Genomic DNA, 17,500 nt, shown 5'->3' on the forward strand with positions numbered 1-17,500 from the left:
ACTGAACTGTCCCTTTGTACCGCCACCGTGTTCACACAATGTCCACAGAGACACACCACATACACACACATATACACACACACACACACACACACACACACACACACACACACACACACACACACACACACACACACACACACACACACACACACACACACACACACACATATACACACACACACACACACACACAGAGGAGAGGACACAGAGGAGTGCTGTGAGTTGTCTTGACCGCCTGCACCCCCCCCCCCCCCCCCCCCCCCAGGCGAACATCGGGCAGATGGACACACCGAAGGACATGTGGAAGATGATCGTGGGGAATCTGGCCCTAATCCAGGTACACCCCCCCTCTTCCGTTTGTATCAACAGATCACTTATGATCACATTGTATGACTGCTTGTTTTACTGTGGTGCTGGTGCAGGCATGGTTGCTATCAGGAGTGCTGGGATCTCATGTGTTGCTAAACGCTCAGTTACCGGACGTCCTGACAATGTTAATTCAACTCCCCTGATCTCTGGCCACCGGGCCGCAGTCCGACCCGAGAATCAAACACGGTGCGCAATCATGTGCTGTGCTCCAGTTGTTATATCTACAGCTTGGTTAGGGGCCATGACACACTCGGGGAAGGGAGGGTTGCAATCAGTTGGGCCAGCACGCTTGTGATGTAAAGATGGGGATTCTTTATAGATAAACTATAGATCATAGTTCATCAGAGATCATTTCAAAGGTTAAGAAGTGCAACCTTTCTAGTTGTGTATCAGCAACATATACTTTTATTAAAACTATAAGCGTGTAGCTCTGAGCTTCGAGATTAATTGCGCGGTGTCTGTGTGTGTGAGCGTGTGTGTGTGTGTCTGTCTGTGTGTGCGAGTGTGCATTTGTTTGTATGTGTATGCATGTGTGTGTGCGTGCCTGTGTGTGTGTGCATGCATGTGTGTGGTTGTATGTTTGTCTGTGTGTGTGCGTGTGTGCGTGTGTGTGCGTGTGCGTGTGCGTGTGTGTGTGCGTGTGTGTGTGTGTGTGTGTGTGTGTGTGTGTGTGTGTGTGTGTGTGTGTGTGTATGTGTGTGTGTGCGTGCGTGCGTGTGTGTCTATACACAGGTCCAGGCCACAGTGGTGGGCTTCCTGGCCTCCATAGCGGCTGTGATCTTCGGCTGGATCCCAGAGGGTCAGTTCAGGCTGGGCCACGCCGTGGTGCTGTGTGCCTCCAGCGTGGCCACGGCCTTCATAGCCTCCCTGCTGCTAGGTGGGTCACCTGGACCAGGGTCCCACAGGGGGGCCGCCGACCCTCCGGCAGGGGGAGGGTTTAGCCCAGGGGGGACGTGCATAGATCTGGATATCGCTTTTCATTTCTATGCAAATATTATTATTGTTGTAATGTAGAAGGAAAACTCATTGATGAATGTCGCTGATTATCGTTTAAGTTAAAGTTAAAGTACCTAAAAAAAGAATCACGCCACAGCTTTTCTAATTACTGAATTCCTAGTAATTTATATTATAATATTAATAATTATGCTAAATTATAATATTATAGTGTTAGTTCCTAGGCCAAAATAACATTAATAACGATGTTAAATGCTTAAATTATAATGTTAGTTCCTAGGCCACCATGATTTTAATATCGATGCTAAATGATTATATTGTAATAATTATTAAGAATAATAACAATAATGATTGAATTTATGTAGCGCTTTTCTGGACACTCAAAGACGCTTTACAGTGAAGGGGGGACCTCACTCACCACCACCAGTGTGTAGCTGCCCCTTGGGTGAAGCACGGCAGCCAATCGGCGCCAGAACGCTCCCCACACACCAGCTTGAGGTGGAGAGTGAGGGAATTCATGAATCAGCCAATTATACAGGAGGATGATTAGAAGGCCAGATTGAATGAGCCTGGTTGGGTTCTATTAGAATGTTAGTTCAGAGGCCAGAATAATATTAATTATGATGCTAATACAATAATTGTTCAAAGGAGGAGGCGTGGTTCGGGTGAGCTGTACTGACTCACTTACTGTACTCAAGCTTTAAAACAAAGTTGGCATTTTTTTTGCACTTTATTGACCTAACGATAGCGATAAGGTCAGCTAATCCTTCAGTCAAGTGGGAACATTTTCTATTGCTAACAAACTATTGTGGTTAACAGTTTGATGTCAACAGTTATGCCGGATGTGTCTCAATGAACAGTGAAAATGATTTAACCTCATGAGGTTTACCCGTCATTTTACGATGACACGATTTACAATGGGGCTACGAGCAAGCAGGCCTAAGACATCCAAAAGCATGGAATTCATTCAACAATTATTGACACATTTATTTAAAGTGTCCAAAGATATGTGGCAAATGTCCTATGGTCCACACCAGGTCAGAGCGGCTGGACTCCATCTGACTGAGACGAGGCTCACTCGTTATCTCAAGTGGCCATGTCCATTTCTTTTTCAATCCTATGTTGACCTCCACCCCTTCCCCCCCTCCCCCCCTCCCCGGTGTCCAGGTCTCATCATGATCGGTGTGATCCTGTTGTCCAGGAAGGTGGGTATCAACCCAGACAACGTGGCCACGCCCATCGCTGCCAGTCTGGGTGACCTCATCACTCTGTCTCTCTTGGCGGGCATCTCTACAGGACTGTACAAGGAGCTAGGTAACACACAAACACACGCACAAACATACACACACGCACGCTCACACACGCACAAACCAAAGCACTCACGCATGCGCAAACATGCAAAAATACGCTCGCCCACTCACACACACAGTCAGAAACAAACACAGATGCACACACACACGTAAACACACACGTGTGACGATGAACACATACACACACACTATTAAAAACAAACACACACACACAGACACTCACAACAGACACACAAACACACACAAGCACACACACACACACACACACACACACACACACACACACACACACACACGGCTCACGCCGCGTTCACACTGCATCCGCCCGTCTACGGATCTCAAAAAGTTGAGTAATGTTCAACTTTTCAGGCTACGACGGATCCGTCGGCCAATCAGATCGCGTCCCCCATATGTCAGTCACGCCCTCTGTCATCCGTCTACGGTTGGTGCGGTGTGAACGCAGAGTCAGGACTAGCCCTTGTTTTCACCATGGCTGGACTAGTTGGTTGCATTGTTATGAAAGCCACACTCATCTCACTCATCTCAAGTTAAAAAACACAGCAAGGCTGAGAACCTGCGTCTGCCAGCTCTATTGTTAGCTGAGAGGCGTGGAACCACATCACTCATCCTCTGGCTCTCAGGTCTTAAACGCTCAGGGTATTAGCCATGATTGTCTGTCTGTCTGTCTGTCTGTCTGTCTGTCTGTCTGTCTGTCTGTCTGTCTGTGTCCTTCCGTCTGTCTGTTTCCATCCGTCTGTCTGTCTGTCTGTATGTCTCACACACTCACTGAAATAAATAGGCATTGTGCATTATCTTTTAATGTTTCCCTCTCTCGCTCTCTCTCTCTCTCTCTCTCACTCAAAAAAACAAAACAAACTAACAATCAGACAACAAGTAAACTAAAGCACCCACAAACAAACACAAATTAAACACACACACACACACACACACACACACACACACACACACACACACACACACACACACCAACAAAAAAAACAAACATCTTAGCCCATCATCCTTCAGTGTTTGCTCGGCCCAGTGACTTCACTCCAGCGTCACAGCACCCCCTAGGGACGGAACCCAGCGCTGTTCTCCTCCTCTAGAGACGGAACACAGAGCTGTTCTCCTCCTCTAGAGACGGATCAGGCCAGCCTACTCCTGACTAGGAGTTAGAAGAAGCAGAACAAAGACTGGTTTCGGACCGTTTTCACCACTGGAAGAGAGCTCAGGTATTTTGGTGGGCTGATGTGTTTGTTGTCCCTGCCCCCCCTCCAGAGCACAACGACTGGGCCAGCCCCCTGGTGTGTGCTGTGTTCGTGGCCCTCTGTCCCATATGGGTGCTGATCGCTCGCAAGATCCCGTCCACCCGAGAGGTGCTGTACTCGGGCTGGGAGCCCGTCATCATCGCCATGGCGATCAGCAGGTAACACAAACTGTCACCGTCAGAGAGACACACACACACCAAGACACTGAAATACACCAGGCTAAGAAAGTATTATCAATAAATATCTCCAAATTGAAATTCATCCAGAGGCTGCTATGGATATATATATTCCGCTTAACACTTTTGAATTTTTTTTATTTGTAAATTACGAAAAAATATTGCTTGCGTAAAGAAAGGTGAATTGATGAAGATAGATTTCTTCATAAACCATGTGAGAGTTGATCTAATGCTGTGTTTCCTCCTCAGTGTTGGCGGCCTGATCCTGGACAAGACAGTGTCCAACCCAAACTTTGCGGGCATGGCTGTTTTCACTCCTGTCATCAACGGTAAGTAAGGGATGGATGGACAGGCCCAAATCATAACCATTACATATTGCGTCATCTTTACCTTTTGTGCCCTGAAACATGAAGCCCATACTGTAATACAAATAGGAAAAACAATATATGAAGCTGTAAACTTTATAACCTAGATTATTCATAACAGTTTGATTGTTGGATGATGGCTTCACGATGGAATAGGAATCGACCTGTGACAATGGCCAAGGGTGAGATTGGATGTAATTCCATTACAGAAACACCTGAATGGTAAATCAGAGTTTTAGGAGACTTCCCAGTGAGTTGACCTGTATAAAGTCACTCTGACCTTGGCTAATAGGAATTCATTAGCTTATGTCAATCCTTACCACCGAATAACATGTGAGATTCTGGTTCACAATTTTTCTTCCTTTGTCCCTACGTGTGTATGTGGTTTGAGGGTGTGTGTTTGTTTCTGCATGTGTTTGTTTGTGCGTGTGCGTGTGCGTGTGTGTGTGTGTGTGTGTGTGTGTGTGTGTGTGTGTGTGTGTGTGTGTGTGTGTGTGTGTGTGTGTGTGTGTGTGTGTGTGTGTGTGTGTGTGTGTGTGTGTGTGTGCGTGCGTGCGTGCGTGCGTGCGTGCGTGCGTGCGTGCGTGCGTGCGTGCGTGCGTGCGTGCGTGCGTGCGTGCGTGTGTCTGATCCTTCTCTGATGCCAGGCGTTGGCGGGAACCTGGTGGCGGTACAGGCCAGCAGGATCTCCACCTACCTGCACATGAATGGCCTTCCCTTAGGGGACCCCAACTACCCCCCCAGGAAGTGCCCCACACCCTGCATCTCATTCTTCGGTTCCTGTAAGTCATTTGTCCGGACTGCTGGAATATTCCATTGTTTTTGCATTTTCACACCTTGATGTGCGGGAATTGAATTGCATCATCAATTCGACACGGGTAATGTGCGTGCTATTTCGGGGCCTGTATGCGCGTTGGTTTGCAGCTCATTTTAAAATTGGTCCCAAGCCATTTGTTATTTAACTGGCAGTAACAAACTTAATTGGCCACCGTGGCAGACATTTAAAACAGCAAAATATGGGTTGTGTTACTTGAACAAAGGGCATACACGTAAACATTGCTGGCAGGAATAGTGCTGTGTCCCAAAAGGCCTCTGCAACGCATGCTGGATAAACATGCCCCAGCCGGAGAAGAGCTGATCACAACCAACAAGGCAATGCAGCATTTAATACAAAATAGACATTGTTATGAAAGATAGAACGTGTACTTTGAAAAGCAGACAAAACGATCCATGATAAAGGGGTCGCCTTAGCTCAGGAGGTAGAGTAGGTTTATTTGTAACTGAAAGGTTGCTAGTTTGATCCCCAGCTCTTCCTAGCTCCTGTCCCTGAGCAAGACACTTACACCTAAGTGCTCCTGATGAGCTGGCATGGTCTCCCTGCATGGTTGACTCCGCCGTCTGCCTGTGTGTGAATGTGTGTAATAACCGTTGTAAGTCGCTTAAAAAGCATCTGCTTGATTCCCTAAATGTAAATAAGAAAGGGCTGCATTCCAATAAAAAACTAATTTTGACCCTTCTCCGTCTCCGTTCGTCCTCCGTTCAGCGCTGAACGCGCGCTCCGCCCGCGTTCTCTTCATGCTGGTGGCGCCCGGCCACCTCGTCTTCCTCTACACCATCAACTCCATGCGAGGCGGACACACCACCCTGACGTCCATCTTCGTTGCCTTCTACCTTGGCGCCGCCCTTCTGCAGGTACGTTTCTGTGGGTCCAGCGAACGAAGAAAACAAACTACGTCCAAACACCAGCAGTTTAATGAGAAGTTCATCTTGTTTGTATTCACTTTTGAGTTTGAGGACCCCCCACAGCCACAGTGTTCTCTCTGTGGCGAAATCCTTACAAATGATTGAATGAAGAAAGCCCATCAACAGTGGCATCAGAGCACCTCACATGCAGGGATTCTTGATAAAACAGATAATTTTTTTAATCTGAAGCTGTTTTAGGGAAGAGGGGGGCGTGTTATCCCCCTGGTTACGATGCACGCAAACTTTGTGCTACTTTTTTAGTACACTTTGGGTTCAATGGCTGGGATGAGGAACCCATTCAGTGTGAATGAAAGCAGCAGCAAGCCTGCAAACCTCCTGCAAAAATGCAGCAAAATCTCTTATAGTGGAATATTTAGATACCCGGGGTAGAAAATCATGCATTGGATGAACTTTTGCCCTTCGGATCTACTTATATGTTTGAAGTGACCTTCTCAGCTTTGACTCACATCAAACCCAAGCAGAAGAGCAGAATGTGTGGAACAGCCTGGTAACAGTATACACACTACCCCCAGAACTATCAAAGCTTATGGGGCCACACATTAACTCAAGTTACTAAGTAAAGGAGTTGAAACTGGACTGGGTGAGTCGCAATATGAAATGTATGAAACATGAAAAAATAAGTGCAATCTCAAATGAATTCAATAAATGTCAATTTAGAAGAATCATCAATACGCATGCATGTGGCCTGTCAGAATGGGTCAAGGGGCCAACGCCAGACAGAAGCGGTTGGGAACCACTGCTCTAGAGGGCAGCAGACTGATGCGGAAGGGCTGGTATTTAAAAGAGCACACCGGTAAAACATATAAAACGTATCCTAAACCGTTGTTTAAACAGGGAAGGTCAGTTGAGTCCTCCAACAGACAAAAAGGTAACGTGAGAACCAACAGATATGTAGGCCTACAGATAGTGACAAAAAGTAAAATAAGTACATAGAAAAAAGTCCAAATTAAATCCAAATGAAGAATGAAAACACACTTTGGCATGCATTGTTAATGGATTTCATATTTTTCTCCATGACGGGACCCTTGACCTGGGAGTTCTGTGTTGTCCTCATGGAGGCGGCGTTTGTTTTGATGGAGGGGGGGCTTGTTTTGATGGAGGGGGGACTTGTTTTGATGGAGGCGGGGTTTGTTTTGATGGAGGCGGGGTTTAAAGCACTTCCTCCCGCCGCCCCAGGTGCTGATCCTGCTGTACCTGGCCGACTGGATGGTGCACTGGATGTGGGGGCGGGGCATGGACCCAGACAACTTCTCCATCCCCTACCTGACGGCCCTGGGAGACCTGCTGGGCACGGGCTTCCTGGCGCTCTGCTTCCACGTGCTTTGGCTCATCGGGGACCGAGACACGGACGTGGGTGACTGAACCACGACCGTCGCCATGGCAACGCGCTCATGTTCGCCATGGCAACGCGCTCATGTTAACCATCAGGCATTGACCCAAAACAACATTCAGACCGGCGACACACACACACACACACACACACACACACACACACACACACACTCGTGAGCACACAGGCTTATGTGCAAGGCACACAAATACATATCAGTACAATTGATACCCCGATATCAGAATATACACACCTATCAAAAAATTCACACGTAGACAGGCAGAAACACACACACACACACACACACACACACACACACACACAGACAAGCACATCCAAACAACCACCCAAGCTTGCATAGTGACAGACCCTTCCCGATCAGCCTGAAACATGATGTGGAGAGCACATACGTATGGGCTGACCTCAACCAAGCTTCTCATCTCAGCAGAATCTTTAGCAATGGACGTCATCTTGAGAAATCATTCCTACTTCTCAATGTGTGAAGGAAAATACAACATATACATATATATATATATATATATATATATATATATATATATATATATATATATATATATATACTTATACCACGGTCTGGGGGAATGCTCGATTCTGATTGGCTGCAGGGTGTGCATTAACTCCTGATATACGGACACCTGCTAAGTAGTTCCAGTCAAATTGTCTGTTCAGCCTCCTAACGAGAGCTGGTAAATTGTAAAAAAATAATTAAACTGTAATCAGACAAGGCGGTTATATGCTATAGACCCTAGAGTGTCTGTGGTATAAAGGCTGGGACGAATTTCGAAATGTAGTACAACGCATAACGTTAGCTCTCTGGCTCATAGCTGAGCGGACTAGAATACCTCCCGTTGCCAAGTCGTAGCTAAGGTCCTATTTACTGGAGGAGTGAACAACGATCTGTTGCATAAGAACCTTACGGGAGGGTAATGTTTGTTCCAGGAATTAGTCAAACCCTCAGGCATTACCAGGGAAACAAAGTTAGGGCTTGTGAAAAACTTTATATTTGGATTGTAAAACGCATGAAAATATAAATGAATGGTCTTAATTTATTTACTTTGGCAAGTGACCTTGGTATAAGCGGGATAATGCCCTTCGAGGGGTCCATTATCAGCAATTAATGGACTTCGTGGAGGCAACCGTCCTCCGCTGCGCGTCGGACGGTTCACGCCCCCCCGTCGAGCATTAATTCCTGATAATCGACACCATTATCCCTTGCATATATATGTGGGAGCATATTTTTAACCAGGGGAAGCATTGTGTATGAAGGCATCTCAACCCAGCCAAACCGTCCAGACTTAGACACTGACTGCAGCTCTGCGGCCCCTTACACGACTAAACACCAGAGTCTACCGACTGTATGTTCTCCTTATTCTACTTTATTTTGACAATGATTATTCTAGTTGTTGATAATTTGATATGAATCACTGTCTGTTTTGTTTCCAGAAGCCAGTCCTCATTATTTTCAATGGGGATGATGGCACTGTTTGTAAAGATGAGATAAACTTTTAACACTTGAAAAAACTATGTATAATTTGACAGCGCAACTGACAGATGTTAAAATACACGCACAGACAAGCGTAGAATGCTTAATCACTAAGTGCTTCTTTTATCTATAGAAAATACAAATTTGAAATATATTGTAATAATTTTAGTTATTGTAATTTAGTATATAGGGCTATGCCAGAGCTTTCTCCCGCTATTGTATCGTCTTTATAACGATTTAATCTCTTTCACACTTTGGCCTTAAAACCGGGAGTCACGTTGGCCTTAGAATCAAGATGGTGAGTGTGGGCCTCCCCTTTAGAAGTGTCTTAACCCTCCTACCCTTACCCTTGATACGTTGCATATAGGGCTGCCATCAGTTCGTGTTTTGGTCGCGCTTTACTTTGAAACATTTCTCCTGTCCTATACGCCAATGTATTCCACTCTGGACCACGGGTAATTTCTGGGAATGTAAGGACCTTTTTGTGTTTCATGTGAATTAAATCATTTGAATTGGCCTGTACGATCGATGTCGGTTAGCCACTTCGAGCCAAATTAAAGTGAACCTAATCAGATGTTTTATAGATAAATGTATCTTCATTAAATCTGACCTTTTGATCTGTTAAATACCAACTTCAATTTAATTTGTCCTTCATGATTTTCACTGAACCAAGGTGGCCACCTTATTATCTAACCATGTGGGGTCCCTTTAGTCGGCCTACTCTTTCCCCTGAAGCTTTCATTTGCATGTCTGCTATTGTCTTTTACACTTGTTCAAGGCTTGAAGGTTTGCCTGCCAGAATGTTCTAATTGTTGTTGTTCCTGAACGGCGAGATGAGACCTTCCTGGGCACACTGTTCCACAAGCCGCGACAAACCACTCGTTTCTGGAAACCCTCGTTGTAACCAGCTCACCCAGGATACAAGCTACATACTTCCAAGTTGCCTTTTTTCTAAAACAACAGAAACATTCACAGATTCTCTCTCTCACACACACACGGACACACACGGACACACACACACACACACACACACACACACACACACACACACACACACACACACACACACACACACACACACACACACACACACACACACACACACACACACACACATATATACACAGTTTCCATATGGCTGGAAGGCGTTGTGGGATTGATAAACAGTGTCTTGCCCTCTGTAAGGCATAGCAGTCAGGCAGAACAAAGATACTTGGAAAGAAAAATAAAGCACGAGTGCCAGAGCGACTGTACCGAGTACATGTGACCAGAGAGAAATCTCTTTGTTTAGGTCAAATCCTGCATGTAATGCTTGACCTATCCACATCTTTTCAGAAATATGTGTTGTTTTGAGGGTCCACAAAAAATAGCATATGCAGGGTACATACCATGGATGTGCAAAACCTTGAAGAATCCTGTCCTTTTGTTATTCTTTCTTTTTGATTTTATAAATTAGTGTTTGCCAATTCTGTATTGTGAGTCAATTCTGGAGGCTTTTGCAACCTTTTTAATTTCTTTGTTACTTTTATTTCATTTTTGTTGTTCTGTTAATTGCTTCGTGTAAAGAACATAGGAAAACATCTACCGCAAAGTAAAACAACTTGTAAAACGCTACTCCCGTTCAGAGTACTGTAATATAGAAACGGGCGCCAGGGGGCATCACTGTGAACTAAGTCACTGACGTTCTTCCATGTGGATTGTGCTATCAAAGAGCCAGGCGCCGATAGAAACCAGACCTTTATAAACCTGTGTTCAGAAAGTCTGAGATCTGTATCCTCTCACCTCTATTTTACAACCTTGTACTAGCACCCTGCCTTGTTTTCAATGGAAAGTTGTGAATACTTCTGTGGGGCAAGTTTTGTCTATTTATTTTTAGATGCACACAAAGAAAATTGTACATACTATATTTATTCTATAAATAAGTTGTTTATTTTATCATTTCATTTGGCACAGCTCTATGTCACAGTTTTTATGTAATAATGTTTTCCCTCTTTTTTGCAATGGGCCAGTCAAAACTTTGTAGCTAGCCTCAATTGATCAGTAGTTGGATAAATAGCCCCACAAACACACCCTTGTCTTGCATTGGGAACCTATGTTCAGATGTATCAGGGCGGGCTTAATCTAAAGTGAACCAATCAGGAGCCATGCGCACCACAGAGGTGTGTCTCTCTAATTCACTTTTATCATTAACAGGTGTGCAGTAGATTGATTATGATGTTGTAATTATCACTTTATATTTGGGTTTATAAGGCTAAATAGCTGAGAATCATGGGAGACCAAACTGTCTTATCTAACTCTATAAAATCTAAAACCATTAAACTTATTGTTAACCAATGATTTTGAGCACAATTAGTGTGTTGTGTATAGCCCAAAGGATCCATTTCTATACCTAAATCCAACCCACGGAACTACGTGCCAAGTACAGGTAGCCATATAGATTACCGACACAATATCACTGGCCTTCTGTTCTAAAAATGTCCCATAACAAACTTCTAATATATTATAATAGCAAAAAAAAAGTGTATGCATACTCAGGCAGAGGTTCATGTGTTGCTTCTGGACTGCATTGTCAAGCCTCTCCAGAAGGCTTGCTCTCTCGGCCCCTGCAAGACTTGGTGAATTGCTGGAATAAAGGACTTTTATTATTTCATACCATGGCCTTGTGTCTTCATTGGTATCTGAGAACATAGAATTGCCCCTATTTAATGTTAACACTAAATATCGAAATCGAAACACTAAAATAAAGCAGAGACACAAAATTAACTGAAAAAACAAAGTTCACTTAGATTTTATAGTTTTAATTAGAACAATTTTAGTCAATGTATTCAGGGTTAATCTTTTAAAGGAAATAGGATACATCATTTAATACATTACAATAGCTTTGGTGATCTGGTAAATAAAAATATATATATCATATAAAAAAAACTTTAAAATAAACAAAACATAAATTAAGACATTTACTAGATGACTACATGATCCTCGTACATCCACGTACAGTCTCATAGCCCTGGCATGGAAAAATATGCTTATAAAGTAGAGGCTTATAGAGTTCCGAATAATTCAGAATAAGGACACGTGTGGCTTTTAGAGGTAAGATAAAATAAGTAGTCAGGGGTGCCTGATCTTCCTCCAGTAAAGCTAATCTATACACAAAATAGAATAATAAAGTAATAATATAACTCTGCAAATGGTTTAACATGAGCTATTATCTATCATCACTTTACACTCAGATGATTTGCCGTCAACGTTGAGTGCAGGGATGAAATAAAAAGTAGTAATGTTAAAAACAGTTACCAGTTTTAAACAGATGTAGGCCTACCTAAACAGTGTTTGTGTGTGCCGCTAACAGGAGATGACTAGCGTGTTGATGCCCCTGCTATTGCTTTGGCAGCTAGAGGACTGTTTGGTGTGCGTCCCAAACGTAGCCACGCCTCCTCCACCGCCCTCCTCATTGGCTACATGGCAACCATCCTCACGTTGCGCGATCTCATTGGTCGAGAGCTGGAGCTGGGCACAGAGCGCGTCCGCCACTTGGATCATCTGGGCGGGGTCTTAGTGTAGCAGAAACATGGACATATTATAGAGCAGAAAGCAGGAATAAGAGGATCCAAACCAAGGTTTAGAAAGGCCTACACGTACGTTTCACTCCCGAATCGCTTCCCCAATGAATGCTCGCCAAACATATGGGGTTCTAAATGGGACTGCCACAATCACCACTAAAACATATACCATTTTGATGTAACATTAAATGAATTCATGCACATTCAGTGGACAACCATCTTCCGAAACATTATTTGAGTAAAGAACCTACCATGCCTGCTTCTGCTGCACAGCTCCTCCCCGGAGGTCTTCCCCACAGCCCTGCTGGAAATGTTCTGGAGAGAGATCCACATCGGGGTCGGACTTAGAGAGCCGCTGAGCCCACTGATTCACATGGAATTCAGACACTATGTCATTAAAATAAAGTGTTTGGGCTGAGAGTTGTAGGAAAGAGGGGGGCTCTCTATCCCCATGGATACGACCAACGTTAACTTTATGATACTTTTTTAGTATCGTTGTGTAACTGTTATGACCATTATAATAAGCAACATTGCTGCTTAGACAGCGCTTTACCATCCCCACCGTGTCGTTATACTACTATATATATGCGTTCATAAAACCCATCTTTCTCGCAGACATCGCAGTCAACCGCCGCCCAGACAGAGCTCCACACGTCCACACACACCGCCCAGACAGATTTCCACACACGCCGCCCAGACAGAGCTCCACGCACACCGCCCCGACAGAGCTCCACACACACGCCGCCCAGACAGAGCTCCACATGTGTATTGTCCACACACACCGCGCTGCTGGTGCGGTGCCCCTTGTTCGTGACGTCAGCCGACCTCGGGAAAAGTAGTCTGTGAGGAACACTAAAGAACGCCACATGCCTCCGCAGCAGAATGGAACGTTCACATCGTGTTTTGTGGAGAATGGCAGGAACATAGGGTTAAACCCTTCTATAAATGAGGGACTTATTTCCGTAAAAGTGATAACATGGAGAAGGTTACAATATTTACGATCATATATGACAAATGATCATGTTTGAAACAAAAAAAAAATAGCATTTTAGTACAATGGCTCTTTAAGATGTAAAATAGTTTATGGTCACAATCCCTCTCATCCCACCAAGCAGCGAAGCTCCTTAAGGTGGCTCTAGGTAGGAGAGCCTGCCACAGTCATACTGGAGGACTTTTAAAACAATGGCATATCCTGGCACATATGACATACATGACATTTGTTTTACTCTATACTGATCAAATGTCTACTGTTTCTGATTTATATGATTGAACATCGAACAACATAAATTAAGACACATTATTTGAAAAATACTTTGTTATTATTATTATTATTTTCATCATTATTTTTAATAAAGATGTTGGGGTTAGGGTTAGGGTCCGTATGTATGCTGTTATATTGGTGGTTCTTCTATCATCGTAGCTACCTTGTGGTCGTATGTGATGCTGTTAGAGATCCCCTATCATAGTTATTTATGGTTAATAAATGCATTTGGGGGTACTACTAGAATAGGGTTACAGACCTGTATGTTAGAAATGCCCCTTATTATTCTCACATTGTAAATTTCTGTAAAACCGCTAGCTCTGTTGCGATTGCTCACACGCTTTGCGCGTGCGTCGGCAAATTCATCCCCCTGAGAAGTTGTAAACATTGCGATTAGCCGGGGGGGGGGGACTTCTGCACTTCAGTACCGCCCACTGCACAGTCTGATGCCACACTGTGGGGGAAGAAATGTTTGAGGGCAAACAATGTTTCACGCACTTATTGAGGAGCGTTCTCGGCGGGCGCAAATACTCCCCCTGGCTCCCCCCTCCCCCTCGGACTTAGATTTGTCTAGCTTTGCAGACGTAAAACATATATACATACGTTATTAAAAAGTCTAAAGCAAAGGGAGGAGTTTAAAATCCTGATAACACCCCTTTAATTCCAGAGAAAGAAACGCCGTACCTTTTTGCGTAGCTGCAGTAGCAGGGCGAGCGCGTCAGCTACCTTCTCCTCTAGCAGGGCCACCTGGGACCGATCTAGCACCTGCAGGGGGGCCCCGGGCCCCGAGGCCTCCTCACCTGTCGGCCCCTGGTCAACAACAAGGCATGAAGATCACATCTGGGGCCAATAATCGGACCGTCCCCGAGAACTGATCCTCCCATCCACCCACTTACCTATCCATCTCTCTATCTGTCAACACAACTATCCATCCATCCCTCTATCCATCTCTCTGTCCACCCATCCACCCATCCACCCACTTATTCATCCATCCATCAATCCATCGACCCATCCATGTACTCTACGCGTTGATAAAGGGTTAGGGTCCATGCCAAAGGACCTGGACCTGAGTAAACCCACGACTACACCCCAATACATACAACTATTACACCTAACTACTGAACGTCCTGCTGTGACTAATGTCTTTGCTCCAACCCTCTCTCCATGTGTTGTCGGCCCCAATCTCTGGTCCCACCTCTTCTGGCTGGGCTTGTCCCGCCCCACCACGCCCCCTGTCCTTGCTGGAGGATCTGGAGGGCTTCTGGTGTTGGAGGGGTTCCTGGGACAGCAGGGTCCTCATGACGGGATTCTGACATCTACAGAGAAAAGGAGAGGATCGCTGTCATATGTTGCTTTAATGTGCTTTAGTGTGCTTTAGTGTGTGTGTGTGTGTGTGTGTGTGTGTGTGTGTGTGTGTGTGTGTGTGTGTGTGTGTGTGTGTGCTTTAGTGTGCTTTAGTGTTCTTTAGTGTGTGTGCTTTAGTGTGCTTTAGTGTGGGTATGTGCGTGAGTTCATGCGTGTGTTTGTGCGTGCACGTGTGCGTGTGTAGCCTGTGGAGACTCACCCTTGGCCACAGGTGTGCGGCCTATTGATGAACTTCTTCATCTCCACCAGACAACAGCGGCCAGCATCCTCCACCCTCCCCTCCTTAATGCCCTGCTCCCGGTCCTCCTCCTCCTCATCCGAGGCTGCCCTCCCCTCCACTGCCCGCTGGAGGCCCTCGGCAGCTGGAGGGGAGGAGAAAGAGGAGGTGGGGTTATAGGTCAGAGATGAGACAGGGTTATAGGTCAGAGAGGAGGTGGGGTTATAGGTCAGAGAGGAGGTGGGGTTATAGGTCAGAGAGGAGGTGGGGGTTAAAGGTCAGAGAGGATGTGGGGTTATAGGTCAGAGAGGAGGTGGGGTTAAAGGTCAGAGAGGAGGTGGGGTTAAAGGTCAGAGAGGAGGTGGGGTTATAGGTCAGAGATGAGACAGGGTTATAGGTCAGAGAGGAGGTGGGGTTATAGGTCAGAGAGGAGGTGGGGTTATAGGTCAGAGAGGAGGTGGGGGTTAAAGGTCAGAGAGGATGTGGGGTTATAGGTCAGAGAGGAGGTGGGGTTAAAGGTCAGAGAGGAGGTGGGGTTATAGGTCAGAGAGGAGGTGGGGGTTATAGGTCAGAGAGGAGGTGGGGTTAAAGGTCAGAGAGGAGACGGGGTTAAAGGTCAGAGAGGAGGTGGGGTTATAGGTCAGAGAGGAGGTGGGGTTAAAGGTCAGAGAGGAGACGGGGTTAAAGGTCAGAGAGGAGGTGGGGGTTAAAGGTCAGAGAGGAGGTGGGGTTATAGGTCAGAGAGGAGGTGGGGTTATAGGTCAGAGAGGAGGAGGGGGTTATAGGTCAGAGAGGAGACGGGGTTATAGGTCAGATAAATTGTGGCCAGCAATTTGTGTATATGACCATTTAGTAAATAGATTGATTGATATAACATTTGCTCTGAAACCAGATGTAACAGAACAGACAGGAATAAACTAGTCAGCCATCTGGACAGAAAGACAGACAGCAGACAGGTAGACAAATAGATAGGTGAGCTATAGTTTTGAAGAACGCCATACCAGCTTTCCCATTTACCCACCTTCCATTCCAGTGCAGGTCTCCTCTGCTCCCATTTGATAATATCCTTTGGAAGTTGTGTCAGTCATGTGTGTACACTGGGACCTAAAGGAGGGACAAGTTACACAGCTCAAATACCAATCTACTATTCTCTCTCTCTCTCTCTCTCTCTCTCTCTCTCTCTCTCTCTCTCTCTCTCTCTCTCTCTCTCTCTCTCTCTCTCTCTCTCTCTCTCTCTCTCCTTCTCTCTCTGTTTATGACTGATTGAGTTGACAGATGGGTTACTTCCTCCTCACAGCAGCGTCTCTGTGTGTGTGTGTGTGTGTGTGTGTGTGTGTGTGTGTGTGTGTGTGTGTGTGTGTGTGTGTGTGTGTGTGTGTGTGTGTGTGTGTGTGTGTGTGTGTGTGTGTGTGTGTGTGTGTGTGTGTGTGTGTGTGTGTGTGTGTGTATTTAAGTGGCTCAAGCTTCAAAAGCCAGTCTGGACCTGCCCAATAAAGCAAACCATTGTTCTACTGGGAGTTCTCTTAGGTTCACACAATCTCTTCCCTCTGCTCCTATGTGTGTACCTTAAAAAGGACACTTGAATGAAGATAATGGAGAGCCATGGCATTATTTCACACCTACTCTTACGGGAGGAAACACAGTACGTTTGTGGTATTCCCCCAGAGAAACCACTGCATAAATTGAAAGGTTGCATGTTACTGATGTAGTAGCCCTTGTGAAAACACAGAATGGCTACCGGATTGCTACGAAGCCTGGTTCAACAAGTCCAGTACAAGGTTTTCTGTCTGTGTTTTATGCAAGGGTACATCTGTCTCCTAGACTGAGATGATATCTTTGTTTGTTTGATATTATGTGACGGGGAAGGGGGACATACACCGTTAATGTCTACGTTTGGCAAGGTGTAGCATTGTAGAGACTGAGGTTGTAACTAAGGAAACCTCTGGGAAGGGCTGATGGTTACAACTCCAGGCAAGGGAACACCACAAAGCCTTCAGGAACAGTGTGTTTCTATCGCTGGTGATGCTAGGAACAGTCTGTTTGTACCTGTAACT

The 17,500-nt window shown here is 45.3% G+C and overlaps 2 protein-coding genes across 5 annotated transcripts in view; one reads left to right on the top strand and one right to left on the bottom strand.

Moving 5' to 3' along the window:
• slc41a1 (solute carrier family 41 member 1) overlaps positions 1–11,693 on the top strand; it is a 12,575-nt gene extending 882 nt beyond the window's left edge. The window contains exons 2-9 of the mRNA XM_060055124.1: positions 51–340; positions 1,105–1,249; positions 2,494–2,640; positions 3,915–4,062; positions 4,330–4,409; positions 5,093–5,227; positions 5,989–6,137; positions 7,386–11,693. Coding sequence (XP_059911107.1) covers positions 51–340; positions 1,105–1,249; positions 2,494–2,640; positions 3,915–4,062; positions 4,330–4,409; positions 5,093–5,227; positions 5,989–6,137; positions 7,386–7,571 — 1,280 coding nt within the window. The 3' untranslated portion in view covers positions 7,572–11,693. The remainder of the gene's footprint in view (positions 1–50; positions 341–1,104; positions 1,250–2,493; positions 2,641–3,914; positions 4,063–4,329; positions 4,410–5,092; positions 5,228–5,988; positions 6,138–7,385) is intronic.
• The window catches only part of si:ch211-112f3.4 (EF-hand and coiled-coil domain-containing protein 1), a 10,063-nt gene continuing 3,614 nt past the window's right edge, over positions 11,052–17,500 (bottom strand). For 2 of the 4 annotated variants that reach the window (XM_060063401.1, XM_060063409.1), the window contains exons 4-9: positions 16,468–16,550; positions 15,429–15,591; positions 15,060–15,180; positions 14,549–14,674; positions 12,855–12,918; positions 11,052–12,594 (exon numbers count right to left, since the gene is read on the bottom strand). In XM_060063401.1, coding sequence (XP_059919384.1) covers positions 12,386–12,594; positions 12,855–12,918; positions 14,549–14,674; positions 15,060–15,180; positions 15,429–15,591; positions 16,468–16,550 — 766 coding nt within the window. In that variant the 3' untranslated portion in view covers positions 11,052–12,385. Of the gene's footprint in view, positions 12,595–12,854; positions 12,991–14,548; positions 14,675–15,059; positions 15,181–15,428; positions 15,592–16,467; positions 16,551–17,500 lie in introns of all 4 variants that reach the window. The other 2 variants (XM_060063418.1, XR_009527818.1) reach the window with 2 other exon arrangements.

The sequence above is a fragment of the Gadus macrocephalus genome, chromosome 1 (assembly GCF_031168955.1).
Source record: "Gadus macrocephalus chromosome 1, ASM3116895v1".
Classification (NCBI taxonomy): domain Eukaryota; kingdom Metazoa; phylum Chordata; class Actinopteri; order Gadiformes; family Gadidae; genus Gadus; species Gadus macrocephalus.